Source organism: Pyrus communis, chromosome 3 (assembly GCF_963583255.1).
Source record: "Pyrus communis chromosome 3, drPyrComm1.1, whole genome shotgun sequence".
Classification (NCBI taxonomy): Eukaryota; Viridiplantae; Streptophyta; class Magnoliopsida; order Rosales; family Rosaceae; genus Pyrus; species Pyrus communis.
The window spans coordinates 5,773,823-5,795,010 of record NC_084805.1 but is presented as its reverse complement, the minus strand read 5'-3'; the positions used below and the strand labels follow the sequence as shown (position 1 = coordinate 5,795,010).

Below are 21,188 nucleotides of genomic sequence, written 5' to 3'. Positions count from 1 at the left end.
TTTCCTTGAGAGCCACAAGCACTAAAATTAAGATTGGCTTTTGGAGGGAAACAGAACCATTGGATACTAATCTTAAATTAAATTTGGTTTTTGGAGGGAGAATTTATTTTTTGAGATTAGGTTTTCCTTCCTCTTTGTGGAACTAGAGAACGCTGAAAAATATACCCTATCTACTTGAAGTGTTATCAAAATACAAGTCGGGAAATCACGTATCATAATAAAAATAGAAAACACAAAAAATTACATCCCATCTACTTATACTATGACATCAATAATGTACTCGGCTCATATTCCGGGTACATGACAAAATGTCTCTATTTGTGTGAAAGAAACATTTTCATTATTTCCCCGGCAATTAAGGACATGTCATGGGATACCTTTTTTTTTTTAAGTATAATGATATATTTTATACTAAGGGAAGGAAAGTTCAATTAAACTATATAATGAGCAATCCAATTTAGTATCAAATTCACCATCCACGAGATTTGAACCTAAAACCGGTCATTTACGATTAAAGAAAAATACTACTAGGCCACTAGAGTACTTTTTTTTTTCTTTCGCGAAAGAAACATCTTCATGATTTCCCTTGTAATGGACATATCATGAGTATTTTTTTTAGTACAACGATATATTTTACACTAAAGAGAAGTTACACAATGGGTAATCTAATTTGGTATCGAATTTGTCACCCACGAGATTCAAACTTCAGACCTTTGACTTACAAGTTAATGATGAATATCCCTAGATCGTGAATAACATTATCAGGTACTTTTAAAATATCCCAAAATTATTGTTTCGTTACAATTTCCAGCATGCAGCCATTAGCAGAACACAGATGGGTTGTGTCCTCCAGTCCGGTCCATATCACAACCATTGCGCTCCATACATTTTTTGCCCAAACGCATTTTGTTGTATTTTTCCTTCAAGTTAAGACCTTCAGCTTTTGCTGCTTCCTTCCAACAGATTTCCTGCCTTTCATTTTTTCCTTGTATTTTCATGTTAAATTTCAACTTTTGAACCAAATGTCACTGTGAATCTCTACAGTAGTAATGTCATTCCGGACAAACTTAAGTGACCACATTTCAATTTTCCACTCTTCCATTATTTCCCATATTTTAGATTCTCTCTCTCTCTCTCTCTCTCTCTCTCTCTCTCTCTCTCTCTCTAGGAAGTGGGAAGAAGAAGAATGAGGGCTAATAGCTCAGCTTTGAGCTGGGTTCTGCTCTGCTGCTGCATAGTGTGGTCTTCTGTGTATGTTGAGGTGACAAAGTGCAATGTGGTGTATGATAGGAAGGCTCTTGTTATTGATGGGCAGAGGAGACTTCTCTTCTCTGGCTCCATTCACTATCCCAGAAGTACTCCTGAGGTACCATTTTTCCCCATCTAAATTAAAGCCTACTTTTTTTTCTTTTTTTTAAATGGTAAAACTATTTTTCTGACCAAATGTGATTTCTTTTGCAAAATTTTGATGACCGTATTGCTAATTGGACATGATAAGTGAAATGCAGATGTGGGAAGGTCTTATACAGAAGGCCAAAGATGGTGGCTTGGATGCCATTGACACCTATGTCTTCTGGAATCTTCATGAACCTTCTCCTGGCAATGTATTCATTGTTTTTATTTCACTTAATTTCTTACATTTCTCTGAATTTTGTGCACATTATCCCTTTCTCTGTTTGATACATTGTTCTTACTATTATTGGGTTGTAGTATAATTTCGAGGGGAGGAACGATTTGGTTCGTTTCATAAAGACGGTTCACAAGGCAGGGCTCTATGTTCATCTTCGGATTGGTCCTTATATTTGTTCAGAATGGAATTTTGGGTAATGATCATTTTTCCTCAGCAGTTTTTCGTTTCGTCGATGAATTTCTTTTTGAATGTTTCTATTTTCTTTAGGGGGTTTCCAGTTTGGCTGAAGTTTGTTCCAGGCATTAGCTTCAGAACAGATAATGAGCCTTTTAAGGTCTGTGTTTTTTTACGAAGGACGGATATGTAATTTGAAAACTTGAAGTTTTTGGTCAATTGTGTGAATTAATCAATGATTAATGTTTTGCTTATTTTTGGTGTTGCAGTCAGCAATGCAAAAATTTACACAGAAAGTTGTCCAATTGATGAAGAACGAAAAGTTGTTTGAGTCACAAGGTGGCCCCATTATCCTTTCTCAGGTAACTTCTGCCACTATTTTTTACTACTGTATAACATTTCAGTCAGCTTAATTTTGAGCACATCTATGTACTAGGTTACCACTTGACACTGTTTTCGGTTTGGATAGATGAGCACACTGATGATTCGTAACACTAATTGTATTTGGATTAATTTACTTTTTGTTCAGATTGAGAACGAATACGAGCCAGAAAGCAAGGCGTTTGGGGCTTCTGGTTATGCATATATGACCTGGGCTGCAAAGATGGCTGTTGGAATGGGTACCGGGGTCCCATGGGTAATGTGCAAGGAAGATGATGCCCCTGACCCAGTGGTAAGCGAAATGTCTTTGCCCCACTCTATGCATACTTCTCTGAACAAGTCAATAAGTCACATTCAATTATCATTCCCGTCTCCTTTATTTACCCATCAAACTCTATTTTCTACTAGGAAATTTAAGCATCCGACGAGTTGCATTTATATTAGCCAATTTATTTTGGGTTGCATCCGACGAGTGGCTAATTAACCACTGGCAACGAAGTGAATCTATGCTTAAGTTAGAGTTGCTAACAAGTCTAATTTATTTTGGATTGTTCGAATGCTGCTGACAGATAAACACTTGCAATGGTTTTTATTGCGATTATTTTTCTCCCAACAAACCATACAAACCCACGATGTGGACTGAAGCTTGGAGTGGCTGGTAAGTTCTACATCGACCTTTGCTCTCAGAACTGCAGCTTGAGAAGTGGTAGATTTACGTTGTCCTGTCTTCTTAAAGGTTCACAGAATTTGGTGGCCCAATTTACCAGCGGCCTGTTGAAGATTTGGCATTTGCAGTTGCCAGATTCATCCAAAAAGGAGGCTCCTTCATAAATTATTACATGGTCAGTCAATCCCTTTGCCGTCTGTATGCTTTGAGATAGAAGACAAACATTAAAGTATGAAAACTTCTTGTACAAAACATTCTGCAATCCAATGATACCTTATTTCTGTCAATGTAAATCCAATATATATAATGCATTATCATATAGTACATCACTCCCAGAGATAACTAATCATTGCATGCAGTACCATGGAGGGACCAACTTTGGAAGAACTGCTGGAGGCCCTTTTATATCTACCAGCTATGACTATGATGCTCCCATTGATGAATACGGTGAGAAAATTGAACCCATTCGGCAGTGACTTTCCAAATTCATAATCTTTCTTCAGATGTGTGTCGTGATGTGTAAATAGTACTAGACTACTAATTTGCAGTCTTCTAACTCATAACTGATTTTATAGGCTTGATCAGGCAACCTAAGTATGGCCACTTAAAGGAACTCCATAAGGCTGTCAAGCTTTGTGAGTTAGCTCTGCTCAATGCGGATCCTACTGTCACAACCTTAGGGAGCTATGAACAGGTTTGTCTGCTTCTCTGAGAGCGTGTAAGTAAGAATGTCATTTACTCTGAATTTCTGCAGTAGAAATCAGTAGAGTTTCAAAACGTCTTATACGTTAGTTAAACAAGTAATCACACATGAAAAAAAAGAAGTAATCTATCTAATGGTCAAAGGGATTCTGTGTTAAATGAGGCCATGCCATATTGACTACCACCTCCTTTGACAAGCTATGAGCTAAGCTTAAGAATGTCTTTCTGGTGGTTTTCAAAAGGAAGTCTTCCTTGAAGATTTGTACAAGATCAATTTCAACCAGATTGATGTTTTGGAAACTTTGAACATATGGAAATTGATGCTTGTTTCTAACCAGATTGACTCAAATTCCAGGCACATGTATTCTCTTCCAAGTCAGGAGGCTGTGCAGCTTTTCTCTCAAATTTCAATACAAAGTCAGCTACAAAAGTGACTTTCAATAACATGAACTTTCACCTCCCCCCTTGGTCCATCAGCATCCTTCCAGATTGCAAAAATGTTGCATTCAACACTGCCCGAGTGAGTTACATAAACGAAAGTAACTTTGGAATGCTTTTTTACTGGTTTTGTTCCACTTTAGTATAGTGTATACGCAGAAATGATAAACAGGTTGCCATGCATTCTGTTGCAGGTGGGAGTTCAGACATCCCAAACACAACTTTTGCGCACTAACTCTGAGTTGCACTCGTGGGGAATCTTCAACGAAGATGTTTCTTCAGTGGCTGGTGATACTACAATCACGGTCACTGGCCTCCTAGATCAGTTGAACATCACAAGAGACTCCAGTGATTATTTGTGGTACACAACCAGGTGAAATAAAACCACTAAAATGTTTTATACCCAAAATATCTTCTAACATGTATATCCCTTTGTTAAAACTAAACTATCAATAACTTGATGCTTATAGTGTTGACATAGATCCATCAGAATCATTTCTGGGCGGAGGTCAGCATCCCAGTCTAACTGTGCAGTCAGCTGGAGATGCTGTGCATGTCTTCATAAATGACCAGCTCTCAGGTAAACTGTTGATCAGCTTGTGCTGAGAGAAGTACACCAGCTAGTTATGATCTAATGGAATACCTATTGGAGTCTGATTAAAAGATGTATATGTTCTATAACGATAGGATCGGCTTCTGGGACAAGGGAACACAGAAGGTTTACTTTTACAGGAAATGTCAACCTGCATGCTGGACTGAATAAAATTTCACTTCTCAGTATAGCTGTTGGATTGGCGGTTAGTTCCTTAATTTCTATTTTCGCTAACTTCCAATGCTTTGATGTACAAAAGAAAATTTATTGTTGGCTATTATGTTTCGAATTTCTATATTTTCTTTAAAAATTTGTGATGATTATTGCATCCTTCGTTACAATAAGGAATTAGCCATGGAATGTGAGAGACATATGACTATGAGGGTTTCATCATTGCGATGTAATTGTTCAGAGTGAGAACCCCACATCGGGGAAAGAAGGGACAATGCATGTGCTTATAAATAGTTGTGCTACTCCCCATATGTCCAATTGGTTGATGGTGGAACCTCAACTTCTTTAGTAATTGAGTCAAAGGGAACATCGGAAGCACAATGAAATTCGGGTAGTTCAAACTTGTATTAGTTTTGAGTTCGTATTTCTAGTTTTGCATCTCTGTAATACGTGTATGGTTTACATACTGCATTATCTATCTTGTGCAATCTATTTTGTGATTGGTCTGTGTAAAGCTTGTGTTGTCGTTTAGGTTTTGCTTACATTGATCTCTCTCTCTCTCTCTCTCTCTGTTTTTAAACCAAGTCCAAAGTTGAACTTTTAACTGAACTATTTTCTGCTTGATGTCGTTGAAGAATAATGGTCCTCACTTTGAGACGCGGAACACAGGAGTGCTGGGACCAGTTGCTCTACATGGACTAGACCATGGAACAAGAGATTTATCTTGGCAGAAATGGTCATATCAGGTCGGTCTTTAATCTCTACTTCCACTTAATTCCAATGACTCGTGTACTTGAGGAAGCCCAACTTATTCTTTTGTTTCTTTATACAGGTTGGGCTAAAAGGTGAAGCTGCGAATCTGGATTCTCCAAATTCCATTTCGGCTGTGGATTGGATGACAGGGTCCTTAGTGGCACAAAAACAACAGCCACTGACATGGTATAAGGTATGGAAATGTGACTTCCAAAGTTGAATCTTGACCAAATGTTTTACTCATATTTCATATGGTTCTATCTAAGAGCTGAATGTTGGTTGGAGTGTGAATTGGAGTTCGTTCCTGCAACATGGTTTAACAGTTGTAGTTGAATGCGTAGGCATATTTTGATGAACCAAATGGAGATGAGCCCTTGGCTTTGGACATGGGTAGTATGGGGAAGGGTCAAGTATGGATCAACGGGCAGAGCATCGGAAGATACTGGACTATTTACGCTGATGGCGATTGCAGTGCATGCACATATTCTGGTACATTCAGGCCTAAGAAATGCCAATTTGGTTGTCAGCATCCAACTCAACAATGGTACCAACTTCATTCACGGTTTAGGGTACAGTAAATCCATGCAGAAAACACAGTGAGAACCACTTCAAGAACTGAACTTTAATTCTGTCATGTCTCAGGTACCATGTTCCTCGCTCTTGGCTGAAGCCGTCTAAGAACCTCTTGGTAGTATTTGAGGAGATTGGTGGTGATGTATCAAAGGTTGCTCTTGTGAAAAAATCGGTGACGAGTGTTTGTGCCGAGGTTTCTGAAAATCACCCACGCATTACAAACTGGCACACTGAGAGCCATGGCCAAACGGAAGTGCAACAGAAGCCTGAAATTAGCCTACACTGTACAGATGGACACTCCATTACTGCTATTAAATTTTCAAGCTTTGGAACTCCATCCGGAAGCTGTGGGAAATTTCAGCACGGCACCTGTCACGCTCCAAACTCAAATGCTGTCCTGCAGAAGGTACTTCTCAGATATTGCTCCTAATTTACTGCAGTAAAGAGTTATAAGTTTTCCAATCAACTCATAGAGATGTCAAAGTTTCAACGTAATCGAGATTTTGGTGATGTTTTATCTTGACAGGAGTGCGTAGGTAAGCAGAAGTGTTCATTGACCATATCAAACACCAACTTCGGCGCGGACCCTTGTCCAAGCAAACTAAAAAAGTTATCTGTGGAAGCTGTTTGTTCCCCTATAAGCACTTGAACTGCCATGACCGCTGAACGAAAGAAAAACTGCCAGAACCAAATTCAAGGGTACAAGACCGAACTTGGGAAAAATTTAATGCCATACGAAAATTGGATTAGGCAGCAGCAGAGCAGTGTTTTAGCAACAAAATATAGAATGTCACATTTGGTGTATGGAAATGTAAGGGTATTGTCTACGGAAGTAGGCATGGAATGCTGATCTTTTCAGACAACTGAAAGGAAGCTTCTCAATCACAAAGTTTCCCAGTTGAAGTTTCGATTCAGATTGAGGATGACAGGAGAAATTCGTATTCAACTTGACTTTAAGGAAAATGATAAACACGCACACTGGTTTATTGTCAGTATAAGCACCACCATATTTTGACAAATAGTCTTACGACATTTTGGAGATTCTAATTTTATCAACGTCATGTTGGAGTAATATTAGAAAATATGAAAACAACACAAGAATTCCAATCACAATAATCACAAGGAAAATCACAACATCAATAGTATACAAGATTAATATAAACAACGAGAGAAAGTTAGAAAAATTGACAAACTTGAAGATTGAGACTTGCATAAATGCAATGTTCTAAAGACAAAATTTCGTCCCTACTCTTGTACTTATAGTTCGGTAGGTGTTCATCTCTCATAATTCAACAATCTATAATTCGAAGTCAAAACACTTCAATCTTCGGACTCTGGCGAATTTGATATATTCTGTACTTTCAAGACACAACTCGGAAGATATTTAATAATGAGAGAGACAATAAAATCTTGGGGATTAAACTCTACTTTTTATTATTTAGACGTCTAAGATGGTTGAGTTTATATAGAACTCAAGCCACCCATTTTGAAACATTGTGATTGTTGCTTAAATTCCAACGAATAAATACAACTCATGAATTTGAATTCAACTATAACACTTGACTCTTATTTTTCTTTCACATAAAAATTAAATATTATAATATATAATTTCCAACACGTCATGTGCATTAACTTTCACATATGGTTAGTGCGCTATTAGCATATGAGGTGTTAACAACTTTCTCACTCAAACATTTTTGTTTTACTTTTTCGGCTCTACTTCACATCTTACAATGTTGTTTGATGATTAGAACCGTCTACTTGATTGATCAACCTTTAAAGATTAACTTTGCAAAAATCAACCAAATAAAATCGTTGTCAAAATTTCAATGTTTAAGTGAGACTTGTCTGTTTATTGGAAGACTATTGGATGATCGAATGATTTCAAATTTGATTATACAAGGAGGTCCAAACGAACAAGTTGCTGAAATCCTACTCCACAATATGGGTATCAAGTATCAACTCATCTAGTACAAATATATGGTCTACATTTCACGAAAATTTTACGGTGCTTTGGAGCAAAGGATGCTTCAATCTTTCTAACCTTTAAATCTCGACTTTTAATTAAAATTTAACAGTTAGAAATTCCGAAATATCTAATACTCCGAAACACCATAAAAAATTGCTGAAAACTTCAACTCCAACCTCACAATTCCAACTGGGGAAGTCACAACAATTTCATGTTGAAAAACAGTCAACAAAGAAACCCGAGTCAATACGTAGAAGAAAAAGTCCCCTCCAATAAAGGAGCTATTATCCTCTCTGCATGCGTCCATGCTATGCCCCTACAATCCAACCCCTCGTACGAAGGAACTAACCCCCCCCACGTTTCTTCTTCCGAATTCCAAATTCCAATTTCTGCGTATCTGGTTCGGGCGATGAGCTTCTAGAATCTCCGCCATGGCCAAACCCAAAGCTCCGAGACGAACGCTGGACTCATACACCGTCAAACCCATCAACAAAACCATCAGAGGTACACCACTTCCACTACTCACTACTCGGAATTCAGTTCCCTATTTCTAAAAATTCTAAATTCGATTCGGATTCTCTGTAAATTTGATTTCTGTGTTTGTGGGTCAGCCGGTGACTGCGTCCTGATGCGGCCGTCGGAGCCGGGGAAGCCGTCGTACGTGGCGAAGATCGAGCGCATCGAGGCCGACAGCCGCGGCTCCAACGTCAAGGTCCACGTCCAGTGGTACTATCGGCCGGAGGAGTCGCTCGGCGGCCGGAGGCAGTTTCACGGCTCCAAAGAGGTCTTTCTCTCCGATCACCACGATGTTCAGAGCGCCGACACCATCGAGGCCAAGTGTACGGTCCACACCTTCAAGAGCTACACCAAGCTTGACGCTGTTGGAAACGACGATTTCTTCTGTCGTTTTGAGTATAATTCCTCCACTGGGGCTTTCAATCCCGACCGCGTTGCCGTGTATGTTTGTTCTTCTTTTGCTTCAAATTGGTTGAATTGGAATGGAGATTGAGTTGTCAGTTCTTCAACTTTTCTTGTTATTTGGTGTTTAGTATTGATTTCGTGCTTCAATTGCTATGATTTGGTTGGTTTCTATTGTTTTTAGAGTGCATTAAATATAAAAGCAATGAACTTTTGCTCACTCTTCATTGTTACTTCCATCATACATTGTAGTAGTCTCTGGAAACTTTAAGAAATACGTAAAACTATGGGCCCGTTTGATAACAATTTTAACTGAAAACTTGTTTGATTGTGAAAACTTAGAACTGCTCGGCGAAGGGCCATAGAAGTGCGCTTTTAAAGCGCATGAATCAGGCTCTGAAGTGAAGGTCACAGGGGCTATGAGACCCGATTAAGCGTACGAATTAGGGCTGGAAGCCCTAGTAGCAAGCATAAACTTTAAAGTAGCCCCAAGCTTGTTCATAAGTACAAGATAACCAAGATGAATGGTAGTCCAAAATTTGAATACTCAAAACAGTAGCTTTCAGTTTTTTCTTTTGAAAACTGACAACGGTTACCATGCAAGTTTTCAGTAGTAAAAACAAAATCGAAAACTGAAAACGAAATGGTTGGCAAACGGCCTCTAGAACTAAAAGCCCAAAACTTTTCTTCATTGATTTAAGTTTTATGCATCTTCATCTGGTCCTTCACCCTTAATTCTCAGTTTCCTATCCTTATGGTTATCAACGTAGCTTGACTTTCAAGATTTCGTTTTCACTCTTTATCTTATATAGGTTATACTAATATTTGAGTTTGATGAAATCATAACCGAAACATATTTTGAGCCTTGAGCTTAAGTGTCCAATTTTTTATTAGTTATATAAGTTTCCCACAATTTTTGTTTTTGCTCATGGCTGTTAAGTTGTCAGCCTTTCTATTTGATCTTTGTGAACAAGCTCAAGTTGTTGCCACATTGGGTTTTGGAATGACTGATATCAAAATGCCTCTTTTTGGGTTTCTGATGTTACGTGGCAGGTATTGCAAATGTGAGATGCCTTACAACCCGGATGACCTCATGGTTCAGTGTGAAGGTTGTAGTGATTGGTAAGTTAAATGTTTAAGTTATTTAGTTGTTTGTGCGCTCCCCATGCTAATGCCTCACGGAGGGTGGATTGGATTCTTATCATAAAGTTGAAAAGTTGGTCCTTCGTCTGAATATTTCTCTTATCTCTTGATAGATTTTATTTATCATGTTTTAATTTACACATGCATTCAGTTGCTAACCAGGTGCACACTGAAACTTGGCTGTTCCCTTTTACTAGATCTCGAAGACTGTGACTTTGTACTTCTTATATATTTCAGACGGACCTTTCTGGAGTGTAACAGATTTTTGAAAAGCTAACCTGGTTGATTTCATTATTTTGCACCATTGTTTTTCTGGGGTATAAATTGCATCTAAATGCTGGAGGGGAAATTGTTGTGAAATTGAAGTGGATGGATGGATTATAAATTTAATTTTAAAGTAACTGTTATTCATAACTTGAGGGGAAATTAGGGGAAGTAATTGGTTAGTTCATGGAACTGTGTTCATACACTACTACAGATTAGCATTCAAATATACATAGTTAACGTGCCATACCATCATGTTAGTTATTACGAGGAACTTCTTGAATGTGAATCAGCTAGACATTTTGTTTATTTGTGCACCAGACGACGTCTCAAGGTGTTGCTCCTTCTAAAGAAGTATACCGTTTAGAGGAACTATTTTTAGATGGAATGTTTTGCTTTACCCTTTTTCGGTATGCATATATCTCTGATATTTGTCCCAAATTCCCAAATGCTAACATGGAATAAGCATGAAGCATACTGACAAGTGTATAACCTTATGCTGGTCTGCCTTGAGCATGTGGTGTGTTGCTGAGCCATTGCTTTCCGCAGCTTCTGAGGTTGACACTTGAGGGGCTATTGCTTGAGAATAGTGAAAACAAAGGCATCGAAGCACGGATGCCTAGTCTTTTCTTAAGTGATATGCTTTTTGTCTATTTTCACTTGTACTTTCTTCCCCTTGCCAATCCTTTTATAATACAGATGCAATATTCAATTTACTGCACTTGATTCAGGTTTCATCCTGCTTGTATAGACATGAATATACAGGAAGCCAAAAGACTAGATCACTTTTTCTGTGAAGGCTGCTCTTCCGAGGGTCAAAAGAAATTGCAGAATTCCCATACTGCTTCCAGACACCCTGATACAAAGGTACATTTCTTTTGTAAGTGTTGGATAAAATTTAAAGTTAGGTTTACCATTATCATTCTTGGTTGCATGTGGAGTTGTGGACTCAATTTGAATTGCATGTCCTCTGGTAATTGACATGTTATTGGACATGTTTCGGATTTCTTTATCTATTATTAAATGACTCGAAGACACATAGGGGCTTGTGATGAATATATACTCTCAGTTTTGAGACCAGATTAAGTTGAATAGAAAGAACAGAAAAGGGTGTTAAAAGAAACCATACATTGAATAGAAAGAAACTTATTACAAATTTCCAGGACTATTGGTTGTAGGCATCATTGGTCAGACTTCATGAATATCATGCAGTAGGCGACGAGGCAATGGCATAAAAAAGCAAATATACTTATGCGTTCATTAAGTTGTCCGACTTTATATGAATTTTAAGGCGTATAATTTGTTATGAGAACGACTAGTATTTGGAAATGTAGGTAATTTAATGGGTTTGTTTGAAGCTTGATTTTGTCAAGACTCAAGAAAAAACAACCAAGGCAGTGTTTATCATTGATGGTTGTTGGTCTCTAGCATCTCTTTGAAGCCAATGGCCACAAAGTATTCTTGAATTTCATTCATGTTGTCTTTCAGGTGGATACAAAACGGCGTCGGAGGTGATATTGTATATACAAGTCAATCTGATAAACTAGAGGTTGTGGCCTTCTGATCATTGGTAGGGCTTAAGCAAGCACGGAGACGGGAGACATGTCTTGCATCACAAATTGTGTATCTATGAGTTAATTGGAAGACGAAAACTAGCTTGAAAACCTTTATATGTAATTAAGTAGATCCTCTATCTATTTAAGGTCGAGGACGTGTATGTATGTATGTATGTAGTTATGGAATGTAGAATTGTGAATATTCCGAACGCATTTATTCCCCTACTGGATCTTCCTGCTTAGGTCTAGCATCGACAAGTTTGGACACTATATATTTCACTGTTCCCGCGTTGCAGAAATCATCTCAAGATGATCTGTATCCAACCAACATGAAAGATAATACTCGTAAAGAAAATGAAACTTTGTCAACTGGATCACTACTGTAAAGGTACCATGAGGAAAACATGTATTACTTGTCACGATCTTGCAATCGTTGGCAAAGCAGTATTATAAATTATCCACAAGGCTTAAACACATGTCGAGCTTTCTTCTCATAGTCTTTTATCAAGTACACAGACCACAAGAAGCTCAAAATACCACCATCTCAAATTTAAATCAGAGTCGCTTCTGAGGTTTGAGTACCTTAATAAAAGCCATTCGCACTTACTAACAGTCAGGGTGTATTGGATGTTTTTTGTTGAATGAAATACTCATAGTGCTTCTTTGTTTCAGTTGCTTGCCTTTCTCTTGTGAGATTATTCAAGCTTTGTTCTTCTAGTTGTTTACGTTGTAGGCTGGTACTAGAGACAAAGCTTTGGAGTTTTCGGGTCTCTTCTCGCATTAGAAGATAATGAACCCTATATTTTAGTTTTCATTTTATTTTATTTTGTTTCTGTCCGCTGTGCCCTGCATCAGAAAATGAGTAAAAGACCAAAAGAGATTGCCACCAACCCCCTTAGCTAAAGACCAGAGTCGATGGCCGAGGATTTGTGTTTTTTTATTTATCTATATTCTCTCTAGTGGTTAGTATTTTTTACTTTTTATATTTTATTATACTAAGAGTAAGATGCCACACGAATTAAGATTTAAAATATACGATGCACATAATGCAACTCTTGTACAGTGCATGGTCCATGGCCTTTCCACTGCTTTTGAGTGTGAGTGCGAATATTTATCATGTAACCTTAGTGGGTTAGTGACAACGAACATATTGTCCGATGTAACAATGGATTCTCCAGTTTGAATGGCACCCATTTTTTCATTTAAAAAAAACAGAAGATGTACCTATTTTATACTTGTAAGACATATTCTAAAATCATAAGAATAACAAGAAGATATTAGGATCACGGATTTAATAAATTGAAATTACAATAAACCAATTATAATTTACTTATCTATAAAATACGAAAGACATTACTTCTTACAGATGACTAAGGAATCTTCTACTTTTAACAAGCGGAAATCTAAACTGCACAAGTGCTCCGTGGTAACGGTAACAGTAACGCAAAACAATTATAATCTATAATTATATTAAAAATCAAAAAAGAAATTCCGTTGCCGGGACTTGAACCCGGGTCTCTCGGGTGAGAGCCGAGTATCCTGACCAACTAGACTACAACGGAGGCTGCAATTCGGTGTAACTATATGATATAAAAAAAAGTCCTAATGACTCGACAAAATCCCTCACTGTAAAACAAAAATTAAAAAGAATCTTTCTAATCACCAGCCATATTAACTGTTTTGTGCTCATAAGAAGAAAACTAAGCTTTATTATATCAACTACAAAAAACATACATCTCATTTGCATAGCTCTCTTTATTCAAAACAAGTTGGTGGCTTCATATTACATTGGCAAAAAAGATACAAGCACTTGTACAAGTAATGCCACTCTATTCCGTACGTGATTGATACGGTTAATAGTACATTATACGAGACGTTATAACGTTTAATACCTCATTTTTGGGGAAAATGGAAGAATTATAGCCCGCTATCGCGAGAGTGTGAGTTGAAACTTGTATCTCTTTGTATATGTTTGTTTTAACCTGTCTTTGATCTCTTCCATACAATAACCGTTCCGTAGAAATCAGATGATGCTAACAAGTTTTCTCCATGGTTCCAAGCAACACCAATAACCGGAAATCGATGACCCTGCAGTTGGATATATTTTGGTCTTTAGGGTCCATTTTCATACCATAGGAAAGAATAAAACCTTGTGTAAAAATAAGACGAACCTGTAGCTTGTTTACACAAGTATGCTTTGGCCGAGTTAAATCGTAGAAGTAGACATTTGAATCCTCACTTCCGGAAACTAGGCATTGTAACAGTATGACTGTCAGCAAACACTAAAAGAAAAGTAGTAATGAAGTATGTGGTAACATTGATATTGGCATACAAACCTATAAATTCTCCTTTTTCAAGGGAAAGCAGCGGACAGAAGGAAGCCCGGATTCTGTATATTCGTGGATTTAGTTTCAGTGAGCAACGGAGAGTCAAATAACCCTGTATTTCCAGAGCAACACTACAGCATACCAACCTCACTATCAGTGGCTTGAAATTTTGAATATACAACAAAAGTAACAGGGCAGGTTCAGTGGCCAAACCTGAAGAAAGATAAATTTCCATCTTGAGTACACGTAAGCAAGACAGGGCCCCGAGCCAACAGAGAAAAACTTCGGTACTGCACAGTTATGACTGCAGATTTCCGCCTTGTGCTACTTCGGTGACGATGAGAGCGAGACAACATTCCTGTGTGAGAATTCATGCTTATAGAATATATACAGCCCTGTAACAAATTATCCAAGAGAGTGTATCAGTAAAAGGATTGGCAGCTCATTGGAAGAGAACTGTAAATGAATATATGCAATAACACACCGTCGCATCACCACAGAAAATGAGCTGTCCAGTGTGAGCAGAATCCATGGAGGTAACCTCACTGTCAAAGAATATTTTATGAATGACCCTCCCAGTGCTGAAATTGAAAACCTGAAATATAGATGTATAAGTTCCACCAATCAGATACAATCAAATACAATCAATTAAATTGATAATATCCTTGCAACCCTATGACATTATTGGAGTTAAAAAAAACTGGTTCTCTCATGTTTCGTAAAAAGATAAACAAAAATCAATGTAGCAATAAAACTTTTTGTGTGGGGATGTCTAATGAGGTGTTCCATTATGATTGTAATGCAATTCCTACGATAAATGGGCATACTGTTCATTTTATCAAGAGCAGTAAGATCTTTAGTTATAAAGTATGAATCCATATTCATATTAATTTGAGATCCAAGGTATTTTTTAAACTAAAAGAAATACAATTTATACTGCAGGACCATTGGACCAGAAGAACACATACTCTAACAAAACAATTTTTTTAATGTATATCATACTCATCCTAGCTCAGATGAACACACAACTGCCTTCCAATCTAAATAAATAGCAGAAAAGAAAATTCCTCAAGTTCCATCCTAATGCCCAAATCTGACTTGCTTCAAAAGCACTTCCACACCAACCCCCTTATATTTCGAATATCCTCTCATTTTTCTTCAACCAAATAAACCAAATAACTACTATCACCATAACACATAAGGATACCATACAACCCGTAAGACTTTAGCTTTTTTCCTGTCCCCAATACTTTATCCTTCACAAAGTAGAGCAGAATAATCTCTTGGAATAATCTATCTCACCCCAACCTCTGATAATAAACTGTGTCACAAATTTTGAGCAACGGGACAAATAAGGAACACATGGTCAGCACCTTCCCCAGCAGCCATTACTTACACAAGATACACCAGTGAGAAAATAGGCACGCAGTTGGGCCTTCTTTTCTGATTACTTACGTTCAGATGAACTGATGATTAACAGAAACATGTAACATGTATCAGTTGTAGTTTCCCAGGGAAATCTCCCGCTGTACTCTTCTTTGGTGCCCATATTCAGTCCAAATGAATAGATAATAATGACAATATGACTCAAATACCTGTACCTCATCCACTTTACATTAAAGTACAAGTTATACAATGTGTTCAAGTTTCAACTGTGAATGAACATAAGGTATGCAGTCATTACCGTAACTTCTTTGTCTGCATTGCCAGCTGAAAGAAAGTTATTATTTACCTGCATCGAGAAGATAACAGAAAAAAAAAAAAAACCCTTAAATGGCAGTATTTTCATGTACAAAATAAATATAAAATGGGGCAAATGATTTTCACTTTGCACTGAAGTCATCCATAGATTTTTTATGAGGAATAATACTGTATTAAGAGCTCAAAATGCAGTAACAGTTTGTCATCCACGGATTGTCAAAGGGAAAGCCAATATTAACTTGATCTGTGAAGGTTTAAAAGGGAACGTTATTGCAAATGAGGGTCATTTGAGGCTAGTGAACGTAATCTTCTTTGAGAATCTGGTAGAGCAAAAAGGAACATAACCTCCGATACGATGAACGGAATAAAACCAAATCGAAGTCCTAATTGTACAACTTTGGTATGATGTCCTTCCAACGCGGATTCACGTAGAACATCGCGCCACCATACGAACATGGTCTATAGGATGAATATGAGGCCCAAACTAAGAAGTGTTGCACCCCCTTGAAATGGATGCATGTACATCACACCTCCTACGGTGGTTGCCAAAGCTCCGAGTGAACCCGAAATAGGCCATGGACTTGGATCTACCAAATGATAAGAATGCCTCTGAGATTCAATCATAAACCACTTTGCCTCGGTTGTATGTAAACCCCCCCTTCACCCCTATTCTTTGAGAATCTGGTAGAAAGGCAACCTAAAAGCCTGACAGGTATTCTATGCTGAAACCAGTACTTGGTTTGAATAAAATGACTTGCATTGATGAAACAAAAAAACACTTTAAACATGCTTTTATAGTAAGATAACCAATATAACAAAAATATTGTGGCAATTTCGAGGGCTGAACTTTCTTAATTTTTGTGCACACTTACAGGGTGAAAACGGATACACAGTTGCGGAGACACTCCATATATTACTCGAATACAAAGGCCTTTTGAAATCTCCCACACTCGTACAGTTTTATCCATTGATGAGGATGCAATGTATTGATTGTTCGACGAAAAATCAAAGTCTGAAAAATGAACCAGAATTTCAAAAACGGATAGAAAGAGAAGCTAAAAAGATTTGCATCTTGTATAGATTACGGACTTGATGTTCAACTCTGTTGCATATCATGTTTCTGTTACGTTTTTAAACATTAGAACCACTAAGAATACAACCTATTAATCTACTACCGGAAATTGATTGCCTAAACCAAAAAGGAATTTTTGTGGTACAAAAGTGTGTACTTGGAGCAAATTGCAACCGAGCACTTCTGTTTTCTACATCTCAAGGAATAATAAAATTAAAGTCCTTGACCGCGAGATTTTACTAAAACATGGCTACAAATATATCATAACAAAAACAAAAGAAAAGACAACAGTAGCAATACCAGTCGATCGAACCTGTAACATCTTTGGAGTGACCATGCAGATGCTTGAGGATTGAAGGTGGATCAGAAACAGTGCATACTGTCAAGGTTCCATCTGATGCTCCATATGCAAGCAGATCAGAACTCATGTGCCCAAACTTCAAAACCGTAACTGTACATAAAAACCAATGAGGTTTCAAATTTCAACCTTTTTAAAAGTCACATTCAATCTCAGCTTAATAACACAACAATGGGGTCCCTCTAGTCTAGTACTCAAAGGAAAATAGTTACCAGAGGCTTTGCACTGATCAAAGATGCAATGCATTCCTACAAACGAGTATGCAGGTTCTGCACGCCGAGGATGTGGGCGGTCACTATCACTTATACTGGAGCCAAAACTTCTGCGAGGTGAAGGTTGACTGCCACTCTGGACGTCCTAAAATAAAACGAAAGTATAACAAAACCGAAAAAGGAAAAATCCAGGAAAGAACGTACAAATGACAAACTTTCGCATTGTGTTCAAGGGTCATTGATTTTACAGTTCGAAAAGCTAAAGAATTACATGTCCTCATTCAATCAACCGAAAACGATTAGAATGTGCAACAAATGCACACTATATAGGATTAACAAAAACCCATAACGTAATGGAAATTGAACTCGAAATGCACTGCATACCCTGCCAGGACTCCAGCTTTCGACGTCGTACAAAAGGGACAGTGGACTTGTAGGCAGAATCCATCGCCCACTGATGCATGAAGCAGTAAATTACCCTGATGTCAGCATACATTACGAATTTAAGAAAACATACTAAACACTCACTAATCAGAAAATTAACTTTCGATTTCATCACGTTTCGAGAGATTAGCAAAGCTTTGATATGAATTGATCGCCGACCTGTTTCCGGGAGTGGTCTGGAGGCTCGGAGTCTGCATCCTCTCCCAATTCCTCGGCCGCCGGATGTAATTTCGAAACGCGACGTACCCTTTTCCATTGCATCTCCAATCCTTCAACAATCAGAAGCAATAACAATGTGACTGGAATGAACGAAATGAAAGTTTGAATTATGCGAATTGTTAGTGAGAAGGAGGAGGAGGAGGAGAATACTCGGCGGCGATGAAATGGGGACTGGGGCTTGCGAGAGAGGAGAAGGCGACGGATGCCAATGTAGTCGGGATCGGAGTCGGCGGGAGCAGGTTGAAGCAAGCAGATCAGCAGTTCTGGATCTCCATTCTTGTCTTTCTCCTTCTCTTCCTCTGGTGGAACACCACCATCAGCATTATTATTATTCTTCTCCTCCTCTGCTGGACCACCATCACCCCCGCCGCTGCCCTCGCCGTCGCCGCTTTTCTCCGTCATCTGAGGAAGGTGAAATCGTTTGACTTATGAGAAATATTACTCTTTGTCTCGTTTATGCTGCTGGATCACAAAATTAAAGAAACTGCAGAAGCAGAGATCGAAGCTCAACTTTTGGTTAAAATTAGCTTACTTTGCTATGTCTAATTAAAGTAGGGGTGTGCTATCCACCTATCTCATTTTACTTTTTATATATTCATTGATAGTTTTTATCCGTTGATACAATTCATCTGATCGACGATTTAAAATTAAAAATATGTGTAAAAAGTAAAATGAGATGTGTGAATATCACACCACTTAAACTATAAATCATAATTAACATTTAATTCGTAAAGTTTTGAAAATTGAATCCTTTTTTATTATGAGTTAAAAATCATCGTGAATTTACATGAACTTGTAGGTCATTGTCAATTTTTATCATAAACATTTATTTTAGTTAATACTTACTCAACTTTTATTAATGGCAAATTATATCTCCACCAAAATTTCTAAATTTTAATCAAATATTCTGTCCATATTTCTAAGGTGGAAAACATTCGAGTCACTTAAATAGTAAAAATGTCATTTTGTTGAGCTCTTTATGCGGAAGTCGATACATTAAATTTGCATGATAGAGAATTGAATTCGCGGTAGTGAGTTTTAATATGGCTAGAAGTCATATTTAACTTCAAATGAGGGAAAATTAGGATCCACTCACGATAGATTTTGTTAGGTTAGATGTTAGATTAGTCATTGACAGAGTTCGTACTTATGCCGTCAGTAATGACTTAACACATTTTCACCACTGTGATAAAATGCCACTTTCGAAAGAAAATTGATCATGATAAAAGTTCTGGGATAAGTGAAAGAAATAAAAGCCTACGGTGGAAATTGGAAAAGCCGTATGTACAAGTTCATACACAAATTAGTTCAAACATCACCTGCTATTGTGTGAGGAGGTGTTTTAGCTTGAGGAAGGAAATTCAGATGCAATCAGTTGTATATATGACATTTAGTCACATGAAGAGTGAGATAAGCACATGAAGATAAAATTTCGGTTGCACTACAAATTTTGTCCAAATTGAGACTCGAAACACAATACTAAATTGCAAATTATAATTCAAATGGTAAGACTTAAAAGCGTTTGTTTGTATAAAAGTTGAATACTTTTTATTTGTAATTACAAAATAAAATATAACATTAAAAGTTTGCTTTACATTTTTTTAACCAAGCACACAAATAAACATCTTTAAGCACTTGAGTTACAATTGTTGCAAATTTGACAATGGTTTATAGTCTTTTTCAGTGTGTTTGTACCCGATTAATTTTTAAGGTCAACACGGTGTTTACGAATCACTAGAATTAAATTGATCATCAATTCGAATCCTGATTTGACTCATATATCAACAAAGTTAATGCTTGGTTCATACTATTCGAACAGAGGAAACTCAAGATGGTAGAGAAATATTTATGTCAACAACTCACCGAGATATTGGATGACAATTTACTTAACATTTCAATAAATTATTTTCTTATAGGGAATTGTTATTAACACTCCAAAAATCTCATTCTACACTCCAAACTTTCTATATTAAGAAAGAAAAATACACTTGTAAGGAGTGTAGAATGAAATTTTTGGAGTGCAGAATGAAATTTTTGGAGTGCCAATAACACTTCCCTTCTTATATACTATCTATATTATATTTATCACTCAATTGCAGTTAACTATTTTGTGTACTAATATCCCAAGATCAATTTCTAGACATGTTTAGAATTCGAGCTGGAAATCAGGCTTGAGTTTATGTTGGATCTAGGCAGGCAAGACGTCAATCCAACAGAATAAGATGACAATGGCGAGGTCGATTAGGGTTTATGTGGATATTTACTTAATACCTAATTGTCCGGTAAGGTTAAAAGTCGGATTAGCTTGAAAAGGGTTTGAGGAAGTAAAGATAAAAGAACAAGAAGCTAACAACTAATACATATAATGAAGGTATTTTATTTAGTGTAATACGGTTTAATGATATTACTTTTAATTTGTAAATAAAAAGTCTTAAGTTCGAATATCATAAATGTCGAGTTTGGTGCTAATTTTCCAGGAAATCCCACCAATCCAAAAAATTGCTTTCCTACTAGATTTTCCATTTTTTAAGGTTAAATTGGATTTATGGGTAACTTATAATTATATTATTTACATATTTCATAGACTTAACCTTTTCATACCTAGCTTTTTTTTATATGTTCTTCCCCTCTCTCTAGGAATTGGCTATATACCCGTTATATGGTTAAGCTATATTCCTTTTTTGGTTGTCGGAAAGGAAAAATTGTTGGAGCAATATTAGAAAATATAAAAAATAACAATATAATTCCAATGATAATAATCATAAAGAAATTCACAACATCAATTATAAATGAGATTAATATAAACAACTAGAGAGAAAATTAGAAAAAACTGATAAACTTGGAGATTGAGGCTTGCATAAATGCAATGTCCTAAAGACAGGATTTCGCCCCTACTCTTGTGCTTGTAGTTCGGTAGGCGTTCG

General features: G+C 37.1%; 3 protein-coding genes and 1 non-coding gene across 5 annotated transcripts; 2 read left to right on the top strand and 2 right to left on the bottom strand.

The window, feature by feature from the left end:
• The first annotated feature begins 831 nt into the window (after positions 1-831).
• Positions 832-7,088, top strand: LOC137727503 (beta-galactosidase 5-like). Its single transcript, XM_068466354.1, has 19 exons — positions 832-1,366; positions 1,509-1,604; positions 1,711-1,823; positions 1,898-1,964; positions 2,074-2,166; positions 2,334-2,477; positions 2,755-2,843; positions 2,922-3,027; positions 3,212-3,299; positions 3,428-3,546; positions 3,910-4,074; positions 4,187-4,365; positions 4,463-4,572; positions 4,680-4,789; positions 5,391-5,501; positions 5,588-5,701; positions 5,850-6,052; positions 6,151-6,487; positions 6,608-7,088. The coding sequence occupies exons 1-19, from the start codon at positions 1,187-1,189 to the stop codon at positions 6,728-6,730; spliced, it is 2,547 nt and encodes an 848-aa protein (XP_068322455.1). The 5' UTR covers positions 832-1,186; the 3' UTR covers positions 6,731-7,088.
• Positions 7,089-8,368: 1,280 nt separating this feature from the next.
• LOC137727504 (chromatin remodeling protein SHL-like) lies at positions 8,369-12,166 on the top strand. The gene is made up of 5 exons (XM_068466355.1): positions 8,369-8,554; positions 8,662-9,007; positions 10,022-10,090; positions 11,107-11,242; positions 11,864-12,166. Exons 1-5 carry the CDS (start codon positions 8,482-8,484, stop codon positions 11,888-11,890), a joined length of 651 nt encoding a protein of 216 aa, XP_068322456.1. The 5' UTR covers positions 8,369-8,481; the 3' UTR covers positions 11,891-12,166.
• Positions 12,167-13,420: 1,254 nt separating this feature from the next.
• TRNAE-CUC (transfer RNA glutamic acid (anticodon CUC)) lies at positions 13,421-13,493 on the bottom strand. The gene has a single exon. It is a non-coding gene; the product is annotated as a tRNA-Glu (tRNA).
• Positions 13,494-13,665: 172 nt separating this feature from the next.
• Positions 13,666-18,746, bottom strand: LOC137729027 (uncharacterized). 2 transcript variants are annotated; one of them, XM_068467845.1, is made up of 12 exons: positions 18,415-18,746; positions 18,205-18,314; positions 17,986-18,055; positions 17,602-17,746; positions 17,345-17,482; positions 16,832-16,971; positions 15,943-15,990; positions 14,743-14,853; positions 14,472-14,653; positions 14,268-14,389; positions 14,103-14,179; positions 13,666-14,019 (listed from the first exon to the last, which is right to left on the bottom strand). In XM_068467845.1, the coding sequence occupies exons 1-12, from the start codon at positions 18,664-18,666 to the stop codon at positions 13,909-13,911; spliced, it is 1,506 nt and encodes a 501-aa protein (XP_068323946.1). In that variant the 5' UTR covers positions 18,667-18,746; the 3' UTR covers positions 13,666-13,908. The 2 variants fall into 2 exon arrangements, with proteins under 2 accessions (XP_068323946.1, XP_068323947.1); XM_068467846.1 differs by having other exon boundaries at positions 17,602-17,737.
• Positions 18,747-21,188: the final 2,442 nt, after the last annotated feature.